At 46.0% G+C, this 24,761-nt stretch overlaps 1 protein-coding gene across 7 annotated transcripts in view; it reads right to left on the reverse strand.

Annotated features, from left to right (window-relative positions):
* The window catches only part of LOC116947471 (FERM domain-containing protein 4A-like), a 267,383-nt gene that overhangs the window by 112,511 nt on the left and 130,111 nt on the right, over window positions 1-24,761 (reverse strand). For 5 of the 7 annotated variants that reach the window (XM_076070623.1, XM_032963258.2, XM_032963259.2 and 2 more), the window contains exons 2-3: window positions 24,242-24,307; window positions 6,622-6,716 (exon numbers count right to left, since the gene is read on the reverse strand). In XM_076070623.1, the coding sequence (XP_075926738.1) occupies window positions 6,622-6,716; window positions 24,242-24,307 (161 nt within the window). The other 2 variants (XM_076070625.1, XM_032963263.2) reach the window with 2 other exon arrangements.

Genomic DNA, 24,761 nt, shown 5'->3' on the forward strand with positions numbered 1-24,761 from the left:
TTTCTTTTTTTTATGTATATATTTTTTTGCTTCCGTCCACAATTCGTTTTCTAAAAGCTTCCACGAGGTGAGAGGTAAGAAGGTGTTGAGCCTGTCCTTAGCGGGCCACGCCACTGCTGCCGGAAGGCCCTTCACTCGAGAGCTCTAAACAGCCCCTCTACAGGGAATCGCTGTCATGCTGACCAGACAACCTGAAATGCTGAGCGTATCCATACCCTAACGCCCATACGCAAGCCCGCCGCGCGACTAACCGCGGTGCACGTATTTATACTGCCGGGTGGACCGAGGCGCAAGAAAATAACAAACCCGCCCCACTGTTTCAGCTGCCGCGCCGGGAGACTGCAAGTCCAGGGTGCCGACCATTAACTCCACGGCAGCACCCCAGCTCCTAAAAATAAAGCAATCAATTCTGCGAGCGAACGAGCGAGTCAGCCAGCAGGCATCGGTCTCGGTGAGAAACTCTTTAAGTGGGAGCCCAGAATTACTGGAAACTGACTGAGGGCACCCCAGGGAGGCCTTTATTACGTACTCGGGTCTATTAATATTGATGAAAAATCTTCGTTATTCACGATATTGGCTGATATGACTTTACAGGGAATTCATTCATTCAATGTGAGGCCAGGCCAACTATTGGCTAACATTTGACACTTGACAGTGCAGTATATAATAAACCACACAGCAGCACTACATGCAGTATATTACAGTATCGATGCGCCAATACCATCTGGCCCGGTACCACAGTGATTAAAGTGCAGCTCGCAAATGGAAGGTGACGAGTTAAAATCTTGGTTAAGAGTGAACTCAGCCTTTCAACCCTCTGGAGTTGATAAACTGAGTACTCACTTGGTGAGAAGTCAACAATGGATGTCGTATGGATAGACTCATCCTTATTGTAGAAATGTAAAATTTCCACCACCCCACAATCATTTCAATTTAGATTGGAAACCACACGTGTTATGCCAGTAAAATCATCTAAATCAATCAATATCGGCCCCTGACTTAAAGCTTTCGTGACTACAGGAAATCATATTATTTGGGTCTTTCGGTAAGATCACGTAGATAGGTTCAAAGAAAATAACAAAAAACTATGACGTTTCGATCACAACACAAGCGCTCGTCATCAGGAAAATGATGACGACCGCTTATGTTGCGATCGAAACGTCGGAGTTTTTTGTTATTTTCTTTGAATCTATCGATGTGACTTTACCGAAAGACCCAAAGAATAATATCGGCCCCCTTTTCATAACTGAATCGGGTCGCGGGGGCAACGACTCCACCAAGGTCTTCCATCCTTTCCCGTCCTCTGCCAGCGGCATCAACTGTGGCTCCCGGATCATCGGTCTCTCCTCGGCCAGGCGCACCACCACCTGGTCTTTCCAGCACGATCGCAGGCGGCCTCTGGGTCTTTTGCCTGGAGGATTGTCCTTCGAACGTCTCCCGTGGGGGGAGTCTTTCTTTCGGCATCCTTAGCAGGTGACCCATCCTACCGTAGCTGGCTTCGCTCCACGCTGAATAGTGCAGACTGGACGTTGAGTCTGGCGGATAGCCGTGCTTCTCACTCGATCCCGGAGAGAGAGCCCTGCCACCCTGCGCAGGAAGCCCATTTCTGTTGCTTGCACTCTTGAGCGTGTCCTTTCCATCAGGATCCAGGTTTCGTGGCCGAAGGTCAGGATCAGGACGAATAGTGACCGATAAACCGAGAGCTTTGCCTGAAGGATCAGCTCCTGTCTTGAGATCACAGATCGCTTCATCGTCCGCATCGCTCTGGTCGCTGCTCTGATCCGGGCTTCAATTTCATTTCATTTCTTCCATCCCTCGAGAAATACACTCCGATTTACCGGAAGCCTTCGACCTCCTCCACTACTTCCCCGTTGATGAAGAGGGGCTCTGCCACTCTGGTCCGCGCCACAGCCATGGTCTTTGGTTTCGGGGGTGCTGATGCGCATGTCGGCGACCTCGCATTCCGCCACAAAGCTGTTCAGCGCATTCTGGAGGTCGGCGTGCGTTGGGGCTAGGAGGACGATGCGTTTGCATACAGCGGGGCTGACACCTCCCTTCCGCCAACGTTGATGCCCGTGGCCACCGTGCACCGTCTCATCAGTCGATCCATGAACAGGATAAGCAACGACGGCGATAGCACGCAGCCTTGACGAAGCCCGACCTGGTCTGGTAAGGGGTCTGTGAGATGTCCGGGGCTGCCGGACCCGGCTCGCGCTTTGCTTGTACAGCGACCCGATCGCGCGTAGCAACGAGCATCACCTGCCACATCAACTCGCGAGGTGCTCGGTCGTAAGCCTTCTGCAGGTCCGCAAAGCACACGCGGACAGGATGGGCGTACTCCCGTGACTTTTCGAGGAGTTGCTGTGAGGTTAAAGAGCTGATCCACAGTACCCCAAAACGGGCGGAAACCTCGTTGCTTTTTGGGTTGGATTGCGTGAAAAAAATGTGTCGTAATGCCTCCTCCACCAGACGGCCAATTCATAAAAGTGCCACGTGAATCAAACGCCGGTGTGTTGGAGAGTAATCTCACAAACATTCGAATGGGTAACGACGTTTCGCTGGAGATTACATGCAGCATCCTAAGGTCAACGGCTCAGACCTCGAGCAAAAGAGCTTCCTGATCCGGGTCCTTAGTTAGATGCCATGATATCATTGGTACAGTCATGCACGTGATCTAATTACTCGTTCATTCCTAGTCAATCCGTTTTGAAAGCCCGCGTGAACAATTTTAAATAATTTGTAGTTAATGATTTAGATTTAGCGATGCAATACTCGTATGTCTATTGCGGAGATGGAACGAGAAACTCAGCTCATCAGCAGGAGCTATTTATATCGTTGCATCACGAGAAGACTCTTAAGAGATGGCAATGGATTGGGGAGGCTATAATCCAGTAGTGGATAGATAATGGCTGATAAGGTCGAGAAAAAATATTAAGCAACCGACTCAATAATGCTCAGTGTAACTTAAACAGCACGGAAAAATAACCCTTTACTTTGAGTGATTTTGGAATTTTTCAAGATGTTTCATTTAAAAAAAAGAAAACAGTTCACAATCTTAGCGACGGTAAGGCTTCATTAAAACCTCACGCGTCACTCGACCGATTTCTGCACTCATCAGCGTCGGCGCACGACAAGGGAAGGCAGCCGCGCGGCTGTGAGCACGTGGTTTGCTAAACAGGCGCAGGAAGGAAAGAGGAAAAGTCAAGACATAGGTGGGGGGGGGGGGGGTGCCGCTCGCGTCGGCTATGGGAACGACGCTAGGATCCTGAGATGACCAACCAGTACCAGCACCGCCGTCTAAAGTGCTACGCAGGAAACCGCCGCGCTGCCGTTTGGTTCCCGAGCGACATCCTGGGGGGGAAAAAAAACTGCCTTCCTAAAGAGGGGCTGGACAATGTGCTTCCTGTACATGATGGCCTCGCTGGGTCACGGATGCTGAGATATCGAGATGAAAAATCCCACATCAGACGCAACGTGTAAAAATTCTCACCATTTGCGTATACAGTGGTCCCTCGTTTATCGCGGGGGATACGTTCTAAAAATAACCCGCAATAGATGAAACCCGCGAAGTAATCAGCTTTAATTTTTTTAATTATTATACATGTTTTAAGGCCGTAAAACCCCTAACCACACACTTTTATACACTTTTCTCAGACAGGCATTAACATTTTCTCACATTTCTCTCTTATTTAAACACTCTCAAAGTTCAAACTTTCGCAGATTTAAAAAAATAAGTACAATATTAGTAAATGAAACCAAAGATCAAAACCTGTTTTCAAGCCCAAACATTTTTGTAAATCTGGCTAGCCGAACGCATTCTGTACTCCCTTAGCTAATCAGGACGCATAACACATGTGCGGTTCTCCCTTAGCCAATCAGGACGCCGAACACAATGCGCGTTCATACTGTACGCAGGAAAAAAAAGCATGCGAAATTACACTAAAAAAGATCCGCGAAACAGCGAGGCCGCGAAAGGTGAACCGCGTTATAGTGAGGGACAACTGTACCTCGCACTGCGATCTGGTGAACTCTCACAGAATTGTGGACGTGCTTTCGAAAAAAAATTCGATTTTATTCCGGTCTCAATTTTACCAGGCAGGAGCGGATCTTTACATCGCAGAACGGTGACAAATGGCGATGACTTGCAGTGGATTGATCGTGGTCGATGACGATGTAATGATGCATTGATTGCTCAGTTAAAATAGATTCTTACGCGAATACCGCGCGCGTCCTAATCGTGCGCGCGAGAATTATCTTCAACTTGTGCGCGTTGCGCGTGACTGGGCTGTGCAAAAACCTGCAGCCACTCGATGCACTGCATTCAACGTAATAGGAAACTCCATGAACCCGCATTGTGACAATATCCCCGATTCAAAGAGAGCAATTGTTACGTGGCCACGGAACTTGCCAGGTGATGTAAGGAGGTGCGAGGCTGTGAGAGGAGGGGGTCAGGAGATCGCTGGGCCGAGCGCGCACATAAACGTGGCGTGTATGTCTACAGTAAAACCTTGGATTGCGAGCATAATTCGTTCCGGAAACGTGTTTGTAATCCAAAGCACTCGTATATCAAAGCACTCGTATATTAGTAGCGATCACGTGACGCTCGGCAGACAAAGCGTATACACGTACGCTACTCGTATTGGAAGACGTCGCTTGTTTATCAAATTAATATTTATTTAAAAATTTTGCTCGTCTTGCAAAACACTCGCAGACCAAGTTACTCGTAATTCCAAGGTTTTACTGTATGTTGAACTTCTTTCGCACCGTACGCACCCAACCGCGCTAATCGGAGGTGCAGGGGAAGGACAACAAACTAAACACAAAAAGCAGTTCTAAAGAAATACGTTTTCAATTTAGATTTAAACGTGCATAGCCTCCAGTGCCTTTCTAATGTCAGAAGGAACAGCGTTCCAGACGGCCTCAGAAGGGCATCTGAAAGCGCGCCATTCGGTGACCGTCTTTAATCGACGGTTAGCCAATAGCCGCTGCTGTGAGGAATGTTTTCTCTGTGTAAAGGACTCACGCTTTTCTCCCAAGCCAAACACTAGTGAAAGGAATTGGCCACGCATCCCAATGCAAGACCCTCCAGAAGAGGAGTCTTGGAGCTCAGTGAGGTTTTCCTTATTTGGCCATTATTATGAAAACTTTTTTTCAGAAACGAAATATTTCTGCGATGACCCGAGTCAGTCAATTAGGTCACATTCGGGACAAATACTACCATGTGAAGCAATGAACAGGCTTTCCAAGTGCATGTTTGTGTTGACCCCAGCTTAAAATAAGTAAATGAGTTCAACAAAAGCACTGGGGATTGCGTGAAGGCTGGGGGGCTGGGGGGCTGGGGGGCCGGGGGTGCTGGCAACACTCTCCCTCTGTGTCTCATGCTGGCCTTAATAGATGCTTGCGAACAGCATTTGCCCCAACAGCCGTGCTGGGCAATATGGGATGTCTTTTGTGTGTGCTTGTGTGTGTGTGTGTGTGAAGTTGCATTTAGATGCTCTATGAATTCAATTAGCTTTAACACCTCTTCAGATTTAAATAAGTAATATTTAAAAAAGAAAATTTAACACACTTTAATTAAATGTACCGTACGAGTAATGGCAGAACTCCACGACTCCAGGAAGTGGCCCTGAAGCTTGCCATAACGTAAAGGACCGTGGTGATTTACAGCCAACGTCAGTTGACTGTGGACAATTAGACCCAAGCCGAAAATAACATATAAAAAATAATGTTTTAAAATGTTTTTTTGCATGATAGAATTTAGTATTGCCATCAGTATGACATAAGTATACCAAGTGTGCAGTCGATACCACATTGGGAAGTGGGTTAAAATTGAGTTACAAGATTTGAGGATACAACAGACTGAATTAAATAAAAGCATGTAATAATTTTTTTTTAAAAAGTGAACACTTAAATGTGGACGGATGGCTCTGGGGTCAGAGCACTGAGCTGGTGCTGCTGATATCCTGGGTTAGTATCGGGGCAGACACCCATGGTTAAACTGGGTTCTTAAGTTAAGTGAGTTCATGATATTTGTCTGGTCGGCAGTGACTACATTAAAAATGGATTACATTTGTTTTTTTCACTCAATTTGGCCGAATTCTCTATTTCAAAACTTCAAACATTTCAATTCGATGTGCAATCTACACAGGGCATGAAAAGGTGTGTTTAAAGAGGCCTCACGAAGTGACTTCACAGACAGTAACTTCACAGGTAGCCCTGAGATGTCACCTTTCAGGCACATTCTCCAACACGGGGCAATGCACCGCAAGCTGATGAGTTATCTCACGACAGGATGACGACAACACGATTTTAGTGTAAGTGAAAAGAGGGAGGGGGGGGGATGGAAACGAATAACTATGAAAGAAATGGTCACACTTAATAATAAAATACACGAAAAGCAGGAAACAAAAACAGAACCAGGGCAACCGACCAAAGAGGGTAGGGCAGTTTCGAGAAATGGGTTTTCAAAGCAGACTTTAATATATATCCCTGGGGCTGCTCAGCATGGTTGGCTACGTACGGTGAAAAATAAGTTCAACATACAAACGTACATTTAGCAAAGGATGAAGGGGGAGGGATGGAGTGGGTGTGAAGCTGGACCCGTGTGTCACGGCGACTTACGATTCATCTGTGTAGGCCAGTCCGAAGTACTCCTTCTCCTTGAGCTGGAAATGAGAGGCCACCAGGTCCAGAAGATCCTTGGCCAAAAGCTTCGGCTGGAAGACAAAGTGCATGGGTTCCTTTACATTGGACTCCTCCCTGACTCTCAAATCCCTCATTTCCATTGCTTTTATAGCTGTAGAAATGCACATGCATGTGAACGAACTGCACCGGACACCATTGTACAATGTGTATAACACAGCGTGGGCCTATTTTATGTTCGAACTGAAATTCCATTATGTCCAATCGATGTCACACAACTGCAAGTTTCTCGATCAGTAACAATGGAGCAAATCGCCAAAGCGATGTGTGTCACCTGTTTTGTCCTATGTAAAACTGGCTCTCTATGTTTATATCATATACAGTTATGCATGAAATATAGAACCTACATCAGGTAAATACACGTTGCCATGAGCACAGACTGCTTTATAATTGAACGATTCATAGAAAATATTCTGGGTAAATCGGACTTTCTCCTTTGCTTGAACAAATATTGACGAGACGATAGCAATCGCCCAAAAAACGTTATTTCGCGCGAATATTGTGGCGGCGTTTTATATTTGTCCAGTTTACAAAGGTGATTTTGTTGCGAACGAATGACAGCGGTTGTTGATTTTTTTAATTCCGCATTTCATAGGGTTGAATGGCATTCTAAAATAAAATTGATTGCACTGATAGACAGCGTGCTGATTGCGTTTATCACTTGATTGAAGTGACTCGGCAAAGCAGGAGGGGGGGACGTGCCGAGCGCCAAGGTAGATGAACCCACCACGGACAGGTTAACAAATGATCTGGCAAAGAATTACCAAGGCCAGAGACATGGGCTCGGACCAGTGAGTGTTCGACTAACAGTCAACACTCTGGACCCACAGTCAACTTTCTTCAATGACAGCATGCCAAGCCGACCGGGATTACATGGCAACGTTCATTTTTACACCACCAAGCTCAGGTTTTTTTTTTACCAGAGGTTGTCCATTATTATCTGTACACCGAATCTATCCGAGGATCTTCCTATTAACCGCACATCCATTCTTCATATTGCTCGCATGATCATGGTTATCATCATCATCATCTTCATCATCGGCTATGATCTATCCACTGCTTGATGAAGGAGCTCTAAAAATCCGTCGCTATCTATTGCAATCCTGTGATGTATTAATCCACCCATCCCCTTAACACAAGCCGATTGTTCCTAGAAGTGGAATAACCCAGGAGTGGTGGAATAAATATCCTACGATCCACATTTAACTGTACCCCTTCTGTCGCACCGTACGTAGCCAACCGTTCTAAATCGGGGGTGCAGGGGAAGGAGAACGAATATCAACCTGCGTTTATTCATAGGGAATAAAGAAAGATATGTATGTGTGTGTCTTTACAGGCAGCTGAACGTATCTGCCAATAGCACCTTCCCTCATCCTATAACAGCGTGGATTAGTAATTTCACTTGTTGCATTGCAGATAGGATTGGCGACGGCTTGGGGAGGGGCCTTCATCCAGCAGTGGATTGATCATGGCTCTGCTACTGCTGATTATGAGAATGAGAGGTTTTCGAAGTTCATCCTGGAACTTGTAACTCTGATGTGTAATAAATACTATGGGTGCGTGAGTTGTCCCATACAAAAACAAAATCAGCAGTTGTGTTAAATTGCAATGCAAACTCGACGATTTGAACAGCAGACATATTATAAAATCATTCATTTTAATTACGATTTTCCAGTTATCTTCATTTCCAGGAAAAAAACCCCATCCCATACGCATCTGTGTATTCAATAATACTGTAACAATGGTATCATCTATCCATGGTGGCAGCTGTTTTCAAGGCCCTCTTCTGGTAATTACCCATGTATATTTTAAGCCATGCACAAACTGCATTGACCCCATGGTGTTCTTCAATGGCTCACCAATATCTACCAAATCCACGGGATGTGCACTTTAATATAGCTAAGCAGAGTGCCCGACTCGTAGTCAGCTACATCCTGTCAGAGCCTAATGCAACTTTGTCTTGAATGCACGTGATTGTGCACACCGCACCTGAGAGCCCTATGGACAATCACAGCCGCCAACACTTCCTCCGATCTGCCCCACGCCCACTCTCATCTTTGTTCAACCATTTGGATATGCTGGCGTGGAGAGTTCAGAAAGAGTTCGCACCGGACTGATGTGGACATGCCTTCACTCACGAGAGAAGAGAGCGGCGGCAACGGTGGTTAGAGAATTGCACTCCGAGCCCGGCGACCCGAGGTTGATTCCCTGTCAGAATATATATTTTTTTAATATATGCTGGAGAAATCCGATGAGCTATAGAGCTCTTTTTCACAGATGTCCAGTAGTTCACAGATGTTCAGTCGAGGGCTGATGACACCAGCGGTTGATGATATCTTAACCGGTTGTGTGGGGTGCCCTCTCTTTCACCAATCCGTACTGACCCAGCACGGCGAAGTATGGCCAAACAACCCCGGTGAGCAACTTGGCGGAGAGAAAGAATCGATGGGAATCAGAATCGGTATCAAGACTGGAGAAATCCGAAGAGCTATAAAGCTCTTTTTTGTGTGTGTCACAGATGTCCAGTGGGGACAGGGTCAGAAATTTACAACAATACAAAAGGCAATTGGATTGCAAAGTACAAGAAATGTAAGTGAGTCACTGACAATGAACTAAGAAAAAGAGATAATAACCAGCCTTTTGTCTGTCCAAGGACAGATGTATTTCAGTAAATCTGAAACTTGCAAGCGAAAAGCAGACTGCGACGTGATAGTCATTGCATCAATTCGTGTGCAGTTTGTAAGGCCGCGGTGACACAGACTTATTTAATTTCAAGGTTATAATCCCTTGTTCATCATGACGCCCTTTTTACTTCGATGTCTCAACAGCGTTACAGAGATCACGTGACGTGAGGGTTCTACCTTTGTAGTGAGGGTTGTGAGTTGACGCCGAGGAGGGGGGAAGAGGCGCCTCGCCCCCCCCCCATGTGGAGTGACGTCAGCCACTAATTATTAATGGGGGGGGGTCCATTTGGAAGACGTCACCTTATAATGATTATTAATGAGAGAGGCTGTTCGATGTGGATGACATCACCTGTTCATGAATATTAATGAGGGGGGCTGGCCGACGTGGAGTGACGTCACGTGCGGGACACAGACATTCTTGGCTCATTATAGTAGTAAATATAGGCCTTTTCCAATCAAATGTTCGTGATGTTAGAACACCGAAATTATCCAAATTTATTATGGGCAAATTAAAAATTTAAAAATGCGTTGCTGCTTAACAAATGTTTTGATGCAATAATTCCCTTTGCAGCAGATCCATTCGTCCTCGGCATGACATCAACACGTTAAATCGAACACAGACTTCAATTTAAGCAAGGTCAAGCACGCACGACTGGAGCGTTTTGTAATTTGCACGTGAAGCAACGCTCACATATGCAGCTACACCACACAATGACTAATTGCGTGCACAATGTGCCGCGTGATTGTTTAATAATATTCGCGGGATACCCTTTGTGTGAGGCACGCATTTAGCACACAAAGACTCTTGACAATCACGATGATTTTCAGCCACGTTTACCCATATGGAATAAGTGTTTTGTCCATTACAATAAAAAAACCAGGAGATGGAGCGGCGGTGCAGTGGTAATCACCCTGCGACCTGAGTTAGATTCCCACCCATGGCTAGCATTAGTAGCAAAGTGATATCTAACCAGTCCTGGGCCACGCCTTTCACAAAACCACACCGGCCGGTGCGGCGAAATATATCCGAATAATATCCATGAGCAACCACAGTACGGGGAGGCCTGTAATGTCTTACTCTGTTTGAAATGTAGTTCACTTTATAAATATATTGACGTGGCCATGCTTTATGAGATCTTCACTCAAAACTGCTCTAGAGGAGTTGTACACCCCTAGCTGCCACTGCTATTCAGTGGCCTAAAATATGGCTCTAGGGTTTGGTATTACATGTTATTTATGTAATTTATTGTAAAAAATTCGGTCACAGTCCCTATGATCACTGTTACATTGCATTTATGGCTTTTCTTTTGGTGATTTCTAAAAGTTTTTTTGGTTTTGGCCATGTTTTTGTTTATTGTAGTACGGAGTTGGAATGATGGCCTTAATCTTAGTTGTCTTGTGGTTGTTGTTGTTGTTGTTTAACTTGCATCCCACTGGGATTTTTGCACACAGCGTTGGTGTACGGTGCTATTTCAGGATTATTTTGATGTTTTTTCCTGGATTTTCTGTTTGCACAGTCACATAATCACGTTAAGATGTTTTCTTGTTCATGTTTTTGTTTGTTGTGGTTGCACCCGATTCAAGAGCCGAATGGCTCACAGGGCTATACCAAATAAATGGAACTATGGAACATGTTTATGAGGATGCAGCCTTTGATGAAAAACCCAACCCTCCACAGAGAAGAAAATCAGATAAAAAGGCTAGTGATTTATACAGGTAGGACATATTTGGAAAGGACTATAGATTTTCCTCACCATCTGTGGGATTTCAACAGATCAATTAGGGCTCAACACCTTTGTACTTATGTAGCGACATCGCTGGATGTCACCATGTTGTGGGTGTAGTACCGGCCCTAGAGGGGCACGGTGTGCTTTGAGTAATAGCGCTGGATGGCACCATGCTGGAAGTGCATTGCCGGCCCTACAGGACACGTTATGTGGGTGCCGACCAAATGGGAAGGTCGTGTGAGGCCATGGCACTCTGGTTGACCTGGGAGGACACGTGACCGGTTAAGTTGACAGAGGGGCCCCAAGAGGGGGCTGGGGGGGGTCACATGATTGGGACCCTGGTCCTTCAACTGCGACTCAGTTTGACCCACTACACTTAGACAAAGCCAGCCTGGTACGTCTTTGGAGAGCATGGCAGGCCCCTGGAAAATATCGTGGTGGGACTTGTTTGTTCCTTTGTTAAAAGACTCAGATCTTAGATCCTGGTGCTTCTAAGAAATGTAGAATGAGCCTTGGCTCAGAGTACACATGTCTTCCACCTCACCGTGCAGACCAACGCCACGATTGGTCAGCCTGATCGCACACAATCACTTCGGATCTCAGAAGTGAAGTAGGGTTGAGACTGGGTGGGACATTGGCTCAAAACTGCTGGTAATGTGCAGTGTGTTCTAGGCTTAGATGGCAGGACAGAAAATACATTTTCCATGAGCTTTCTCTGTGCACTCCCGTACTCCAAATAATTATTTGATTGATGGAATTGACAGAATATCCCAATGTAAGTCCCTCCTGATTAAAGAATTGAGGACCCAGTGAGGCTTTCCTGGGTAAACACCGTAAGGGACATTGTTATTACTGCATTCTGTAGCTAAATTTCGTTCCCTTGTGATCTCCACTCCCAAGCGAAGTCCACGGGGATGACGCCGATTAACTCCAGACATCAGATAAAGTCATGCTGCATCGCTGCGTCACCTCTATTACGTAAATCCACATTAATAATCATCATCATCCGAGTAAAAATCCGCATTTCACACCTCCGTCGATGCTATGGCTGCCAAGAAGGAAGGCTGAATGTGTTTATTGATGTATTTATTGGGCAGGATGCATATAGGTCATGCCTGGTTTGCAACCAAACAACTGCAAGCCCCCCATGAACGCAAGCCGTCAAACGCACGCCACGGTGCTGCGGGTCGCAGGAGACGTCGTTATGTCGCTGCGCTTTGGCACAAAAGGTCAACAACCAGCGTGGCCGAATCGGGTACTTGGAACGCGTCCCTTACGATCGCATGGTTAAACAGGAGAGTGCGTCGCTTTGCCCGTTACCTGTTATACCTGTTGTACAGTATGGTACATCATAATTCCTAAATATATGCTGAACAAAGGTTGGCCCCTTTATCAAAGCATCAACTTCTGGCCGAAGCCTGTCTTTGTTTTGCGCTCAGCGAATTCCTGTGTTCTGCAAACAATAAACCTTCAGATGTTATAAGGCAGTATACAAACAGAGTCTCGCGGTATAGGTATCATTCACGGTATATATAGAGTATATAGCGAGGCGGAATGGTGGTGCAGTGTTGTTGTGCACTGTGACCCGAGTTTGATTTCCGGCCACGGCTAAGCCGTCAGTGGCGATTTATATCCGAACCGGTCCCAGGTTCCCTCTTCACCAACGCACTGTGACCAGTGTGGTGAAGTATAGTCGAGCAATGCCCTGACTGACACATTGTGAGGATACATTCCTCCAACAGTACACTGGCAAAGGGGGTTGTTAAAGTCTACGACAAAAGTACACTTTAAGACCATGCTAATAGAACATTGTAAACCGTCCATGCAAACAAATCTACGTTAACTCGCCTTTTGCCCGTCCAAGGACGGGCGTATTGCAGTAAATCTGAAACTTGCAAGCGAAAAGCAGAGCGCGACGTGATATATTCATTGCATCAATTCGTGTGCAATTTGTAAGTGCGCTGTGACACAGATTTATTTCATTTAAATGTTATAATCCCTTGTTCATCACGACGTCCTTTTTACTTTGATGTCTCAACAGCGTTATAGAGATCACGTGACGTGAGGGTTCTGCCTTTATAGTGAGGGTGAGATCACGTGACGTGAGGGTTCTGCCTTTGTAGTGAGGGTTGTGAGTTGACGCCGAGGAGGGGGGACGAGGCGCCTCGGCCCCCCATGTGGAGTGACGTCAGCCGCTAATTATTATGAACGGGGGGGGGGTCCATTTGGAGGACGTTACCTTATAATGATTATTGAGGGGGGCTGTTCGATGTGGAGTGATGTCACCTGGTCATGATTATTAATGAGGGGGGAGGGTGCTCTGGAGTGACGTCACCCGCTCATGATTATTAATGAGGGGGGGTGTCCATGTGGAGGACGGAACCTGCTCATGAATATTAATTAGGGGGGCTGGTCGCCGTGGAGTGACGTCACGAGCGTTAAGGACATTCCTGGGTGATTATAGTAGGTATTTTAATAAACGGTGGTCACTGGCCTGAAGCAACAGTCATGGGGGTATCTTGACCATACTTCACCACACTAATTAAGTGTGGGTTGGTGAAAGGGGGGGGCATGATTAGCTCAGATATCACTCGCCACTGATGTTAGCTGTGGCTGCCATTCAAACCGAAGTCGCCGGGTTCATAGCGCAGTGTGCTAACCACAGAGCCATCGTTCTCCAAAACACAGTACAAGTAGCAAGTCGTAGCACACGCAGTCTTGAAGTATATATTTATATAATATATATTCACAATCCCGGATGGGTGTGTCACATGTTACGTATTTTACGGAACACTTTTTGTCTGACTGCCGCATAAAATGAATAATTTTCAATTGTTGATTTGCTATATCAGCATTGGGCCATGGTGTCACCAAAAAGGACCGTTGGAGAATGAGGGGAAGGAAGATGCCACCGCAAACGTCTTCCCTCGCTGAGGCTCAACAACCTCGCTGAGGCTCAACAACCTCGCTGAGGCTCAACAACCTGAGTTCTGACTCTGGCGTTGCAAGGTGAAGACGGCGAACGATGATGGGTGGGAGGGAGCAAAGGAAACTGATGCCATAGACCTGCCCTAGGGGAGAGAACTTGACAACGTTAATGTAAAACAGAATACCTCATACAGTAGAGGAGTTTACAAGGCACGTATATGAATGAATAAGCATTCAGAAGAGTTCCCAAATGGAACCGAGTTTGTGGTATCCTTGGGCCACTAAACTATGTCTCTCGCAGGGCCAAAGAATTGACAAGAACCCCACCGGTATACCTTCACTGCTTTGTGGCAGGCCCAGCGAGGCTGTCAAAAGGAAGAGACATTTAATCGTCGTTGCCGTACAACTACTGGAGGAAGGGCCTTTGCTATTGATGCCCCCAGGGTGTGGAATGCTATTGCCAATAAACTGCAACTTGAATCACTACCTATGAGATCTTCACTCAAAACTGCTCTAGAGGAGTTGTACACCCCTAGCTGCCACTGCTATTCAGTGGCTTAAAATAAAATAAAATGTTTCGCTCCGGATGACCGCTGCAAAGTATTATCTGTATTTTGATTTAGTGTGCTGATCTTAAAGGTGCATTGAAACATTTGATACTCCGACTGATGCTCCTGTTGTTGTGGAGTGACTCATGCAGCCAGCTATGGCTCTAGGGTTTGGTGTTACATGTTGTTTATGTCGTTTATTGTGAAAATTCGGTCACAGTCCCTATGATCACTGTCACATTGCATTTATGGCTTTATTTTGGTGATTTCGAAAACGTGTTTTGATTTGGCCATGTTTTTGTTTATTGTAGTACGGAGTTAGACTGATGGCCTTAATCTAAGATGTCTTGTGGTTGTTGTTGTTTGACATGCATCCCACTGGGATTTTTGCACACAGCGTTGGTGTACGGTGCTTTTTCAGGAATATTTTGTTGTCCTTTCCTGGATTTTCTGTTTGCACAGTCACATAGTCACTTTAATATGTTTTCTTGTTCATGTTTTTGTTTTTTGTTAGTTGCGGTTGCACCCGATTCAAGAGCCGAATGGCTCACAGGGCTATACCAAATAAATGAAACTGAAAACTGAAACTTAAAATTATGTGTTGTTGTTGTTGCAAGTTTACCTGCAGCCGGCGTCACGTGTCATTGTACACGGGAGGCCAGGAAGCAACCCGTCTGACCTGATTGCTGCTAGTGGCCTGGCACATTTGGCGGTTTCACAATTGGCAAAGGCATATACACCTTGCCACACATGGCTCCCGCACTGGCGGTGATCGCTCAAGGGGCTAAAAGCTCAAAGTTCTGTTCTCTTTACAACTTGATGACGTGTGAGAAAAGCGTTGTACAGTGCGCGTGTGTGTGTGTGTTGAACTCTCTCACGACACTTACACGAACGTACGTTCGATGTGTGGGCAGCTTATAACTTGTTGGGCTGCTAAATGATAGCTCCGTGTTGTTGTGTAGGCTGCATTGCTAGTGTTTGTAGTTGGAACACGCTAAATTAGCGTTTCCTTTGGTAGCGGAGAACAACTCACTGCGCTTTGATGTCGAGACATGCCGAGGCTAGAAGGAAAATTAGGGCGGAGTACTTTGACATGTCTAAAAGTCACAAATGGGCTGTAAAAAATTTGATCAAACACATTGCTCGGTGATGCCTGCAAATTCACTTTACAGCATTCTGGTTGATATTTCATAGCTCCAGAACCTTCATGTGCTAAGAGTTTATATAGCATAGCAGTATTCCATGCTTATAATTTTGTAGGGTACCGGATTAAGGTATCATAGGAGTGTAATTATTTATTCAGACTCCACACTGTGACTATACATTTCTGCAATTCAGGGTCACAATGATACAAATATATTTTTTATTTCAGTTAATGGTAGCACCTCTAGTGGCTGGAAGGGAATCATAAGAACCCATTACATACAGCAGGAAAATAAGATTCTTACATACGTGACTCGATTAATGTATCGTTATCATGAGAATCAATATTAATAGTCAAATGATGTATGAGTCCCCCACCAATCCATCATTGCCAGCAGCTATGATTAATCCACTGCTGGATGCACCGCCCCCCCCCCCCCCCCAAAGCCATTGCCATCTCTCCATCTCTCCTGGTCCTGCGATGTGAACGATCCATCTGGCTCCTACGCCCGAGATGATTTAATCGACCCATCTCATCGACTGGCATCTTCTCGGGCACGTTGCCTCCTTTGGCTGCCACGTGACCTCCAATCGCTGCCTTATTCATGTGACGTGTCCTGCCCAAGCTCGCGTATACAGCGCTTTTCTTAACCGTGATATCTCTAACTGGCGGCGTATAATCTCCGATCTATGTCCTTCTGTCTATAAATGTAATTGCAAGCATGCGTCTCTCCATTCTTCGTTGCACCGTTTGGATTTATGACATTTTCATCAATGTCCGTATTTGTGATACACATCTTACTGCAGGTGATATACACAGAGTAAAAATATTCTTCTTTACGCACAAAGGTGGTGTTGCTCTTCACGAACAAGTTCAGTTTTCCAACAGTGGTTACCTGTATTTCTTATCAATAACCAACAAAGACACGTGACACTGCTCACATATTCACTTGCAACAGATAATCCAGTTTAACTCATCAGTGGCAAATAACATCAGAACATGTCCTCCCCTTCACCTCCCAACTTCAACAACCCACACTGAGAGGTGTGGTGAAGTATGTTAAAACAAAATTAGATCCTATTTCGACATGGTGTGGGAAAGCGTTCAATCCTTAGGTAATTTGAGAATGGCTGTAATATATTGTTTTTGTTATCCAGGTCGACTCAACATAATCTGGTAACTCAAACATTTAATAAATTGACGAATGGATTTTAAAATGCAGCCATCAATATTTCCTACCGGCGACGCGAACGTACTGTGAACACGCACGGGTAAGAGTTGATGGGGCAGCGATGCGCTAGGAATGTATAGCAGAATTACCGTGGCATTACGGAAATGTACACTGAGCAATCATAGGGCCTTTGCTGACCTTTGTTCAGTTGATGTCTGATAATATTAATTTCAACTTTTAACGAGCCGCTAAGTTATTCGCTCGCTCTCGAAGAGAGAGAGAGAGACAAGCGAGCGATTCGGAGGCGCAAGGAGGAATCACAAGAGCAGGGAAGGCAGCAGCAGCCACACAGCGAGCCGGCGACAACAATAGCCGAAGCTCTGCGGTCCTCTATGTGTTAAGGTGTTATCGGTCAATTCATGAGTGTTTACACGTGGGAAAAAGCCAGAGCACCTGGTGAAAACTCACGCGTGGCAGGGGGAAGCACGATCCCATAGAGACAAACCAGGGCGAGCCCACATTTGTTTTACTGTACTGCATTGTTCCGACGCCCACGGTAAGAGAGTTTCACGACATTTGTGCAATCCACCAACCCGCGCCTCCCCAGTGCTGGATTACACGCATGGGCCACCACCGCCCAGCCAAAAAATTCCTCATTTGAATTCATATGTGGATCGATTCCAAACAGGTTTTTGTTGTGCACGAACATAATTGTGGCTTTCAGCTCAATATCAGCTACACGTCCTTGCATTCTTCTGTGCCCATGTCACTCTCAAAGATTTTTCAGAAAGTCGATGTATGTTTATGGAAGCATGACAAGTCATTCCAGCTTGAGCGAATTTAACATATTTCGTTTTTCGCTAAAACTAACTACGATATGCAAGCACGAACAGAGAGAGCCATTAACTTAATTACCGTAAGTCAATAGCATTTACCATATCTGTAACCAAATATATTAACGCCTGATTTTGAGATGTCTTTCATCTGTGTTTCATCACTCAATGCCGAGTATATGAACGGATTCTTCATTTTGCCTTTTCTGCACCATCGAGACACTGCAGGGCTCCACCTTTCTCTTCATTTAGTACCGTATTCTCCCACTAATTTTCCTTACCATGCTGTATAAAACATGCCGTGCTGTCGATATGATGCATGTAAACTAAATGAAACTGTTTGTATTTTACCAGGTAAGGCCCGCTGAGCTATGTTGCCCTTTTTCAGAAGCGACCTGGCCACAAATGATAGCTCAACGAAGTGGCTTATCATCATCATCATCATCACCACGTGGAAATTTATAGCAGCCAAATACTCTAAATGCATGATTCTAAATGTGGAAGGAAAAACCGGAGGGCCCAGAGAAAAATCCAATGTCTAATTTATTAAATGTCTCATTAAGTGTAATGTGGAAGGCCCACCATGCCATGACAGTCAATGTGATTGTTTGACCATAATTCACCAACCCACAGTGGTCAGATATGGATTTTGAAGGGAGGGGGGAGGGGTGGAGAGCCCAGAACTGGTTCAAATAATCGCCAACGATATTATCCGTGGCCAGGAAATCAAATTCAGGTCACCGCTGGTTCTTAGCGCCATGTGCTAACTGTACCGCCACCACTCGCACATGTTTAAGGTTAGGAGGATGATAACGACATTTGAACTTGCGCTCACAAAAGACTCGATCCCTTAGATCGCAGCGTGGAGAACGGGGCACCTGTTGTTCACATGTCCGTTGTGCTCCCACAGTTGTTCTCCAGATTTAGACAAGAATTGGGCCACATTGCGGCGTGCCGTACTTGAGCAAAGCAACAAAAAAACACTCTCCTCTCAGCTGTGTACACCCAGGGGCTGTTGATCATTCCCGGAGGATTAGCAGGCAAGGAAAGGAACGGTCTGATGAAATTCAGGGGCGATCCGCCAACATGAGTGACACTGCTCCCCTTGTCCACGGTGATGTGGGTGACGCACATCACGTATCCTGTTATCTGTGACCTTATCCGCATCTTCCCTCCACTTTTTTTCAGATCCCCCAACAGCTCTCCTGGACAATAGGAGTCCCCAGGTAATAGGGTCGCGGATAAGAGGAGTAACTCCTGTACCTGCAATGCCGCTACCAATTTCTGTGTCCCTACACTTGCATGTCACAGCGTTTATACGGTGGCTGGAGATGCGGTTACATTTGGAAGATTGCAGTACAACACAGTCCGATTTCGAGGTGTAAAAATCGATGTTTTAGATTAGTATGGCGTTGTTGTTGTTGTTGTCTATAATGGGTGAAGGCAACCACTGCAGTCAGTGAGAGGGCCTCTACATTGCCCATAATGATGAACAAATAGATTCTTGAATTGAATCGCGACAAATCATCAGCGTTGGATCGTTACACCCCTAAGTAAAGTTGAAAACTCGGTGGACAGCTGCTTCATAATGAAAGGATAAACCGTTTGTTAAATATCTGATACACATTAGGGCAGACGCAAGTTAAGACGCAAGTTCTTGTTCCACTTCCAAGCCACGCTTTTCGATAGGCATTGCCCAAAAAGGTTGTCGTCTCCTGCTTTAAATTTTCAGTCCAAGCGTGCAGCAAAAGAGAAAAAAAACCCGTTTCCGTTTGATATTAAAGACCAGCGAATTTGCTTTATAGTTTTCAATCCAAACCGTGTAACATCCACATGGCACATCTGCCTTGAGTCCTTTGCAAATTCTGGGTTGATCTAGCACATGCACGGAACACCAGGCATTCCGTGGAAACAACAGTCACGTCCTGTAAGTTATTTTTTTCGATAAACAGGAACCTTCTGCAAGTAAAAAAAAAGAAAAACACAGCCGGTCCCACGTGGGATTCCGGATTTCTCGTCCGATCAAGTATTCAAACCTCACGCTGCCTTACCAACAGAAATATATACAAAATGTGGCACGTGCAGCCCTTTGTAATGCCACCGCTTGCTGAAAGGCCTTTCTCCATACCCTGTCAATCGTTGGGGTTATTTTGACCATACTTCGCCATGCTGGTCAATGGAGGCGGAGGGTTTGGGGGGGTGTCCCAGGACCAGCTCAGGTACCACTTGCCGCTGATGTTATTCGTAGGTGGGTATCAATCTCAGTTCGCTGGGTGCACAGCAAAGTGTGTCAGCCACTGCGCCACCACTCTTCCCCATATACTGTATACAATTAATCCGTTAGAAATGCTGTACAGCAAAAAGAAAAGGTTAATTTTCGTGGACAATGTTTCTTCACCAGAGTAAAAGGACAGGACACATATTTACCGATTTACTGAGTTGCCATGATGAGAAATGGTCGAACTTTTTCAAATGAACGTATAATCACACGAGTTACGTAACTAGCCATTTGGCAAAAAAATGGCATTGTCTCTTCTGCCCAGCCACTAATGTCGTTGTGTGCTTTGCTGTTTGTGTCATTGTCACAGTATGGTCCCGATTGTAAATGTGATTGGATGGACCTCATCATCGTTCGTTGCCCTGTTTTGACTTACAAATACAGAACGGCAGCCAAAGGAGGGAAACACGTCCCGGCGGACGTGACAAAGAGCTTCATAGCTCATCGGATTTCTCGAGGATAAATAACGATTCCAATTCTGGGTACGTCCACCGCAGAGATGGAGTGACGCAAACCAATGACATCGGTTCATGTCGAGCAGCGAGATGGATTGTGCCACCGCAGAACCACGAGAGACGGCGCCAGCAGAGACAGGCCTTCATCCAACAGTAGATAAATCAGGGTTGACGATAAAGACGGTAACATTTTATTCATTTGTGCATTCCAGGCGACGGTGGCAAACGCACAGCCACTCAACGCGGTTCGCGTCGCGATGCGTAGGGGGGTTCGCTCCGAACACGTAGCGTGGTCGTGCATCGGAAATTGCGACTCATCACGAAGACAATTTAATCAAAGACACTTTCCTCGGGCGTGACACGTGTGTGTGCCGGCGTAAAAAAAACTTGCTCAAGTGCAGTGAGAATGTGGCCGCAGACGGATTGATTACGAGCCACGTCCGTGTGCCGCCTACATCGTGGAGAGTTTGAAAATACAGTCATCATGAATTATACATGTCCCCTCGGGAGGAGCGGCGATGCAGTGATTAGCGCACTCCGATTTGAACCCGGCGACCTGACTTCAGCCAAGGAGAGTGATATTCGAACCGATCCTGAGCCACTACTGCTAGAACAACCCGCACTGATCAGCCTGGTGAAGTATGGCCAAACAGCTTCCATGACACGGTATGGGGAGGCCTTCATCCAGCAGTCGACTGACAAACAGCTGTCAATTACGATACTAGGCAATATATAGTATCGTAATTGTATAGTGAATATACAGCAGTGTGGTATACAGTAGGGTTGATAGAATAAGACATAGTGTAATGTTACAAGTCTAAATATTTTATAGTATAAAGTATAGGGTAGTGTATAGTAACGCATTGTATAATTCAAAGGTGGAATTTGTCTATGGATATATTATACCATGTAGTTTAGATTGGAAGGTATAATAATGTATTGTATAGTAGTCCAGCTTATAGCAGAGTTATAATGCAACACAGGACAGAGCAGCGCACCTTGGCTGTTCTGCTTTTTTTATTTTTCTGTGTGCCCAGCCGCCACCCTCATCCGCTCCGGTGGTGGTGCTGGGCAACATGCTAATTCATGTTAATTTATGTTAACTCCGCCCACACAGCTTAAAAGACGCGGTCCATGCTTGGCAGTGTTCACTCAAGCGCTGTCTTCTGGACAGTCCTGTTTCTTCACCTGAAGAAGGCTACTTGTGTTGTGGCCGAAACGTCGTGAGAATGTTATTTTATTATGTTTTATTTTTATTATTTTATTTCCATTCTACGTGACTTTACCGAAAGAACCTAAGAAGCTGTAAATGACTATGATTTGATTTCGTATTATATAGTAAATACTTGATTGCATGTGTAATTCAAATATCCAGTAGGATACTGCCTTGGCATGAAACAACTGTGTGTCTAGCGCCGATGTATTTCATTGCCAGTGCCTCTTGTGGAATGAGGGTGTGAAGAGCAACACATTGTTTTTGTATTCCCGATGTCACTCGCATCATATCGCCAACTCAGTGGGGGGCGAGCAGTGGCGAGGTGGGGAGATGTTCCTCCCCTCCACCCCCCCCCACCCCGGCATTCCTTCTGTGGTCATTCCATAGGGCATCACTTTACTTCGAACGGCCACTGTGGGACTTCTGCGAGAGCTCCCTGCGATAGATGGTGACGGATTTGGCGATAAAGGCGCAGCCCTGCAAGTGCTTTCCCATGCCACCGCTAGCGGGAGGGTCTCAACAATTCGATGGTAATATACACTGGGTATTTTGTCTACTCCTCCATCTTGATCAGACGTGTTGGAATTGGTGGAAGCACCAATACTTGAACCCCACCATATACAACCTTCCGATCGACAGATGTGTAGATGAACGGGGATTTTTTTTTTTAAAACGTGTTCCATTGTTTCAACTGACACACCGTGAGAAGGCATGTGAAGGGGCGACCTATGGATTGCAAGCCCAGTGTGCTGCCCATTACCACGCTGAAGCTCGTCTGACCGACCAGTGTGACAGTAGCTAAATAAAGTGACCGCTGTACTTTCCCCACGGACGTTGGGAAACAAAGTCTCTGACCCTATGTGCGATTTAAAAAAAAATATTTTTTTGAATCCACACGCCAGATTTCCCATCCAGCCACAGACCGTCCCTGGGCGCTCCTTTTGCTTTCACTTCATCACATGTGAAGGGATGCTCTGCACCTTGAGCTCGTGTGCAAGGTTTTATTTTAGGGTTAGGTGTTATGATTTGCGGTTGGAGTTAGGGTTTTGGGTCAGATGTTATGATTGAGGGTTAGGATTATGAACCGTACGTAGTATCCAAGACTGCTTTTGTTACCGAGCATTTGTGAGAACAGCAGTCTCTGCCTTTAAAGTATATTTCTAGTGAGGATTTGAACGAGTAATCCTCCTCTGGTGTTAAACACGGTACAGTATAACTACACACAGTGTGTATAGAAAAACATTGGCTACCTCACCCCATGGTGCAGTTATACAATCTCATTGAATTACATTTTTTTACATCAATTTGTACACATAAGGGTATAGTTTGGTAATCATAAAAAAACTTCTCATAAGCTAATTAAAAACACAACGCCTCACTTATTAAATGGCTTCAAATTCGTCAGTGTAATGTGCTACTGACAGCTGTACGTCAGACACTGCCCTCTTTTGGTCTGCTATAAATAAGGCCCGTTGCTCGAAACATCAGCCTTCCATATATTGTTCCTTCTACAAGGCAGTGTTAATGACGGGTGAGGGGTTTAGAATTAGGGGCTGGGGTAAGGGAAATTGGATCTTGGGGGTTATTGACAGTAATCCAGAAGACTGCTTTTCATGCCAGACAGCTGATGGGATGTGTTTTTTCCGAAGGCCATATTCATTGTCGCTCATTGGGGGAAGATTGTGTCGGCATCATGTACAGTACTGTATTTTGAACTTCCTTCGCACCGTACGTCGCCAACCGTACTCATCGGAGGTGCGAGTCACACGTTCACACCGTAGTCAACACACGACGCACAACTTAACATACGCCACCGCACACCGCACATGCCCGCCACTTTTGTAGCCTTCTTCAGCAGCGGGAAACCGAAGACTATTTTTTTTGTATTATACAGCTTCACTCGGCATTAACAAACGACTGCCTGCTCTGCACGTGGCAGGTCCAAGTCAACAGGGAGACACTCTCTCGTGGTTTGCCATGGGTTTCTGTGTTCGCAGCAGTGCGGTGGAGGGCTGAATGTGCCCGTCCGTCCTGCCGAACACGTGGTAACGTCTGCATTGTACAAGAGCCCAACAGATCCACACATGCGAACCACTCAGAGCGGTTGTTGTGTTCGCGTTTAAGCACGGGGGATGTTCCGTAAACAGCATGGAAATCTGACCTCAACCGAGAAGCTTTTTGGTGTTTGTGCGAGACAAAAAAAGAATAGGTTAACGCGTTTTAAACTGAAAGCAAGCCGACTTTCTCTCTGGTGCGAAGTTTAACTTCACACTTCGGGGGGAAGTTTAACTTCACACTTCGGCGAAGAGCCAAATGTTGTTGAGAGGATGCGACAGACCGCGCACATTTTTTTGTATGCCTCATCCATCACAGTCGAGTCACGTTGCCAGACGATCACTGGGCGAGCGATGAAATCTGATCACTCAACAGTCCGCACGCGGCTGGCTCTTTAAAAGGCATTTAAATGAGACAACGCAACATTCTAAAAAAAAAACACCAAGCATAACGCGGTCACGGTGTACACACACAACACAACACGCGCGCGGGCACAGTACCTGCACAAGAAGCTCCAGGTTTCGGTCATCGAGAAGATGTATCTGGCAACGACGGCCCTCCGTCATCTGAAAGAGCATAGGCCAAGACGGGACTCAGCACTTGAGCAGCAAAGAGTCCGTGTCACACAGTGAGCACGCAGCAGAAGCAGCAGAAGCAGCAGCAGCAGCCGGCGGCGGCGGCGAGCATTGGGCGGGTGTGGATGTGGCGTGTGAGTGCTACTCTTGAGAGGCGCCGTGCTGGATGGAGCAGATTTCATCCCACGCGAAAACCCGTGGCTGGGTTGGACCGAGCAGCGGGTGGGAGTGGCGACACTGCCTCCCGTATACCAACCACCCACCCCAAACAGCAGCAGCAGCCACCCAGCATCGTGACTCTCCGATTTGTTTCCAGCCGGCTCTTTCTCTCTCTCTCTCTCTGCTCGCCCGGTGAGTTTCTCGTCATGTACCAGAAAGCGGTTAGAATTGGTTGGCTGTCGCCCCGAGGCCAATGCTGCCACCACATCAGGCACGTACGTGTGTT

Source organism: Petromyzon marinus, chromosome 30 (assembly GCF_048934315.1).
Source record: "Petromyzon marinus isolate PM22_M1 ecotype Great Lakes invasive population chromosome 30, UKy_Petmar_22M1.pri1.0, whole genome shotgun sequence".
In the NCBI taxonomy this organism is placed as follows: Eukaryota; Metazoa; Chordata; class Hyperoartia; order Petromyzontiformes; family Petromyzontidae; genus Petromyzon; species Petromyzon marinus.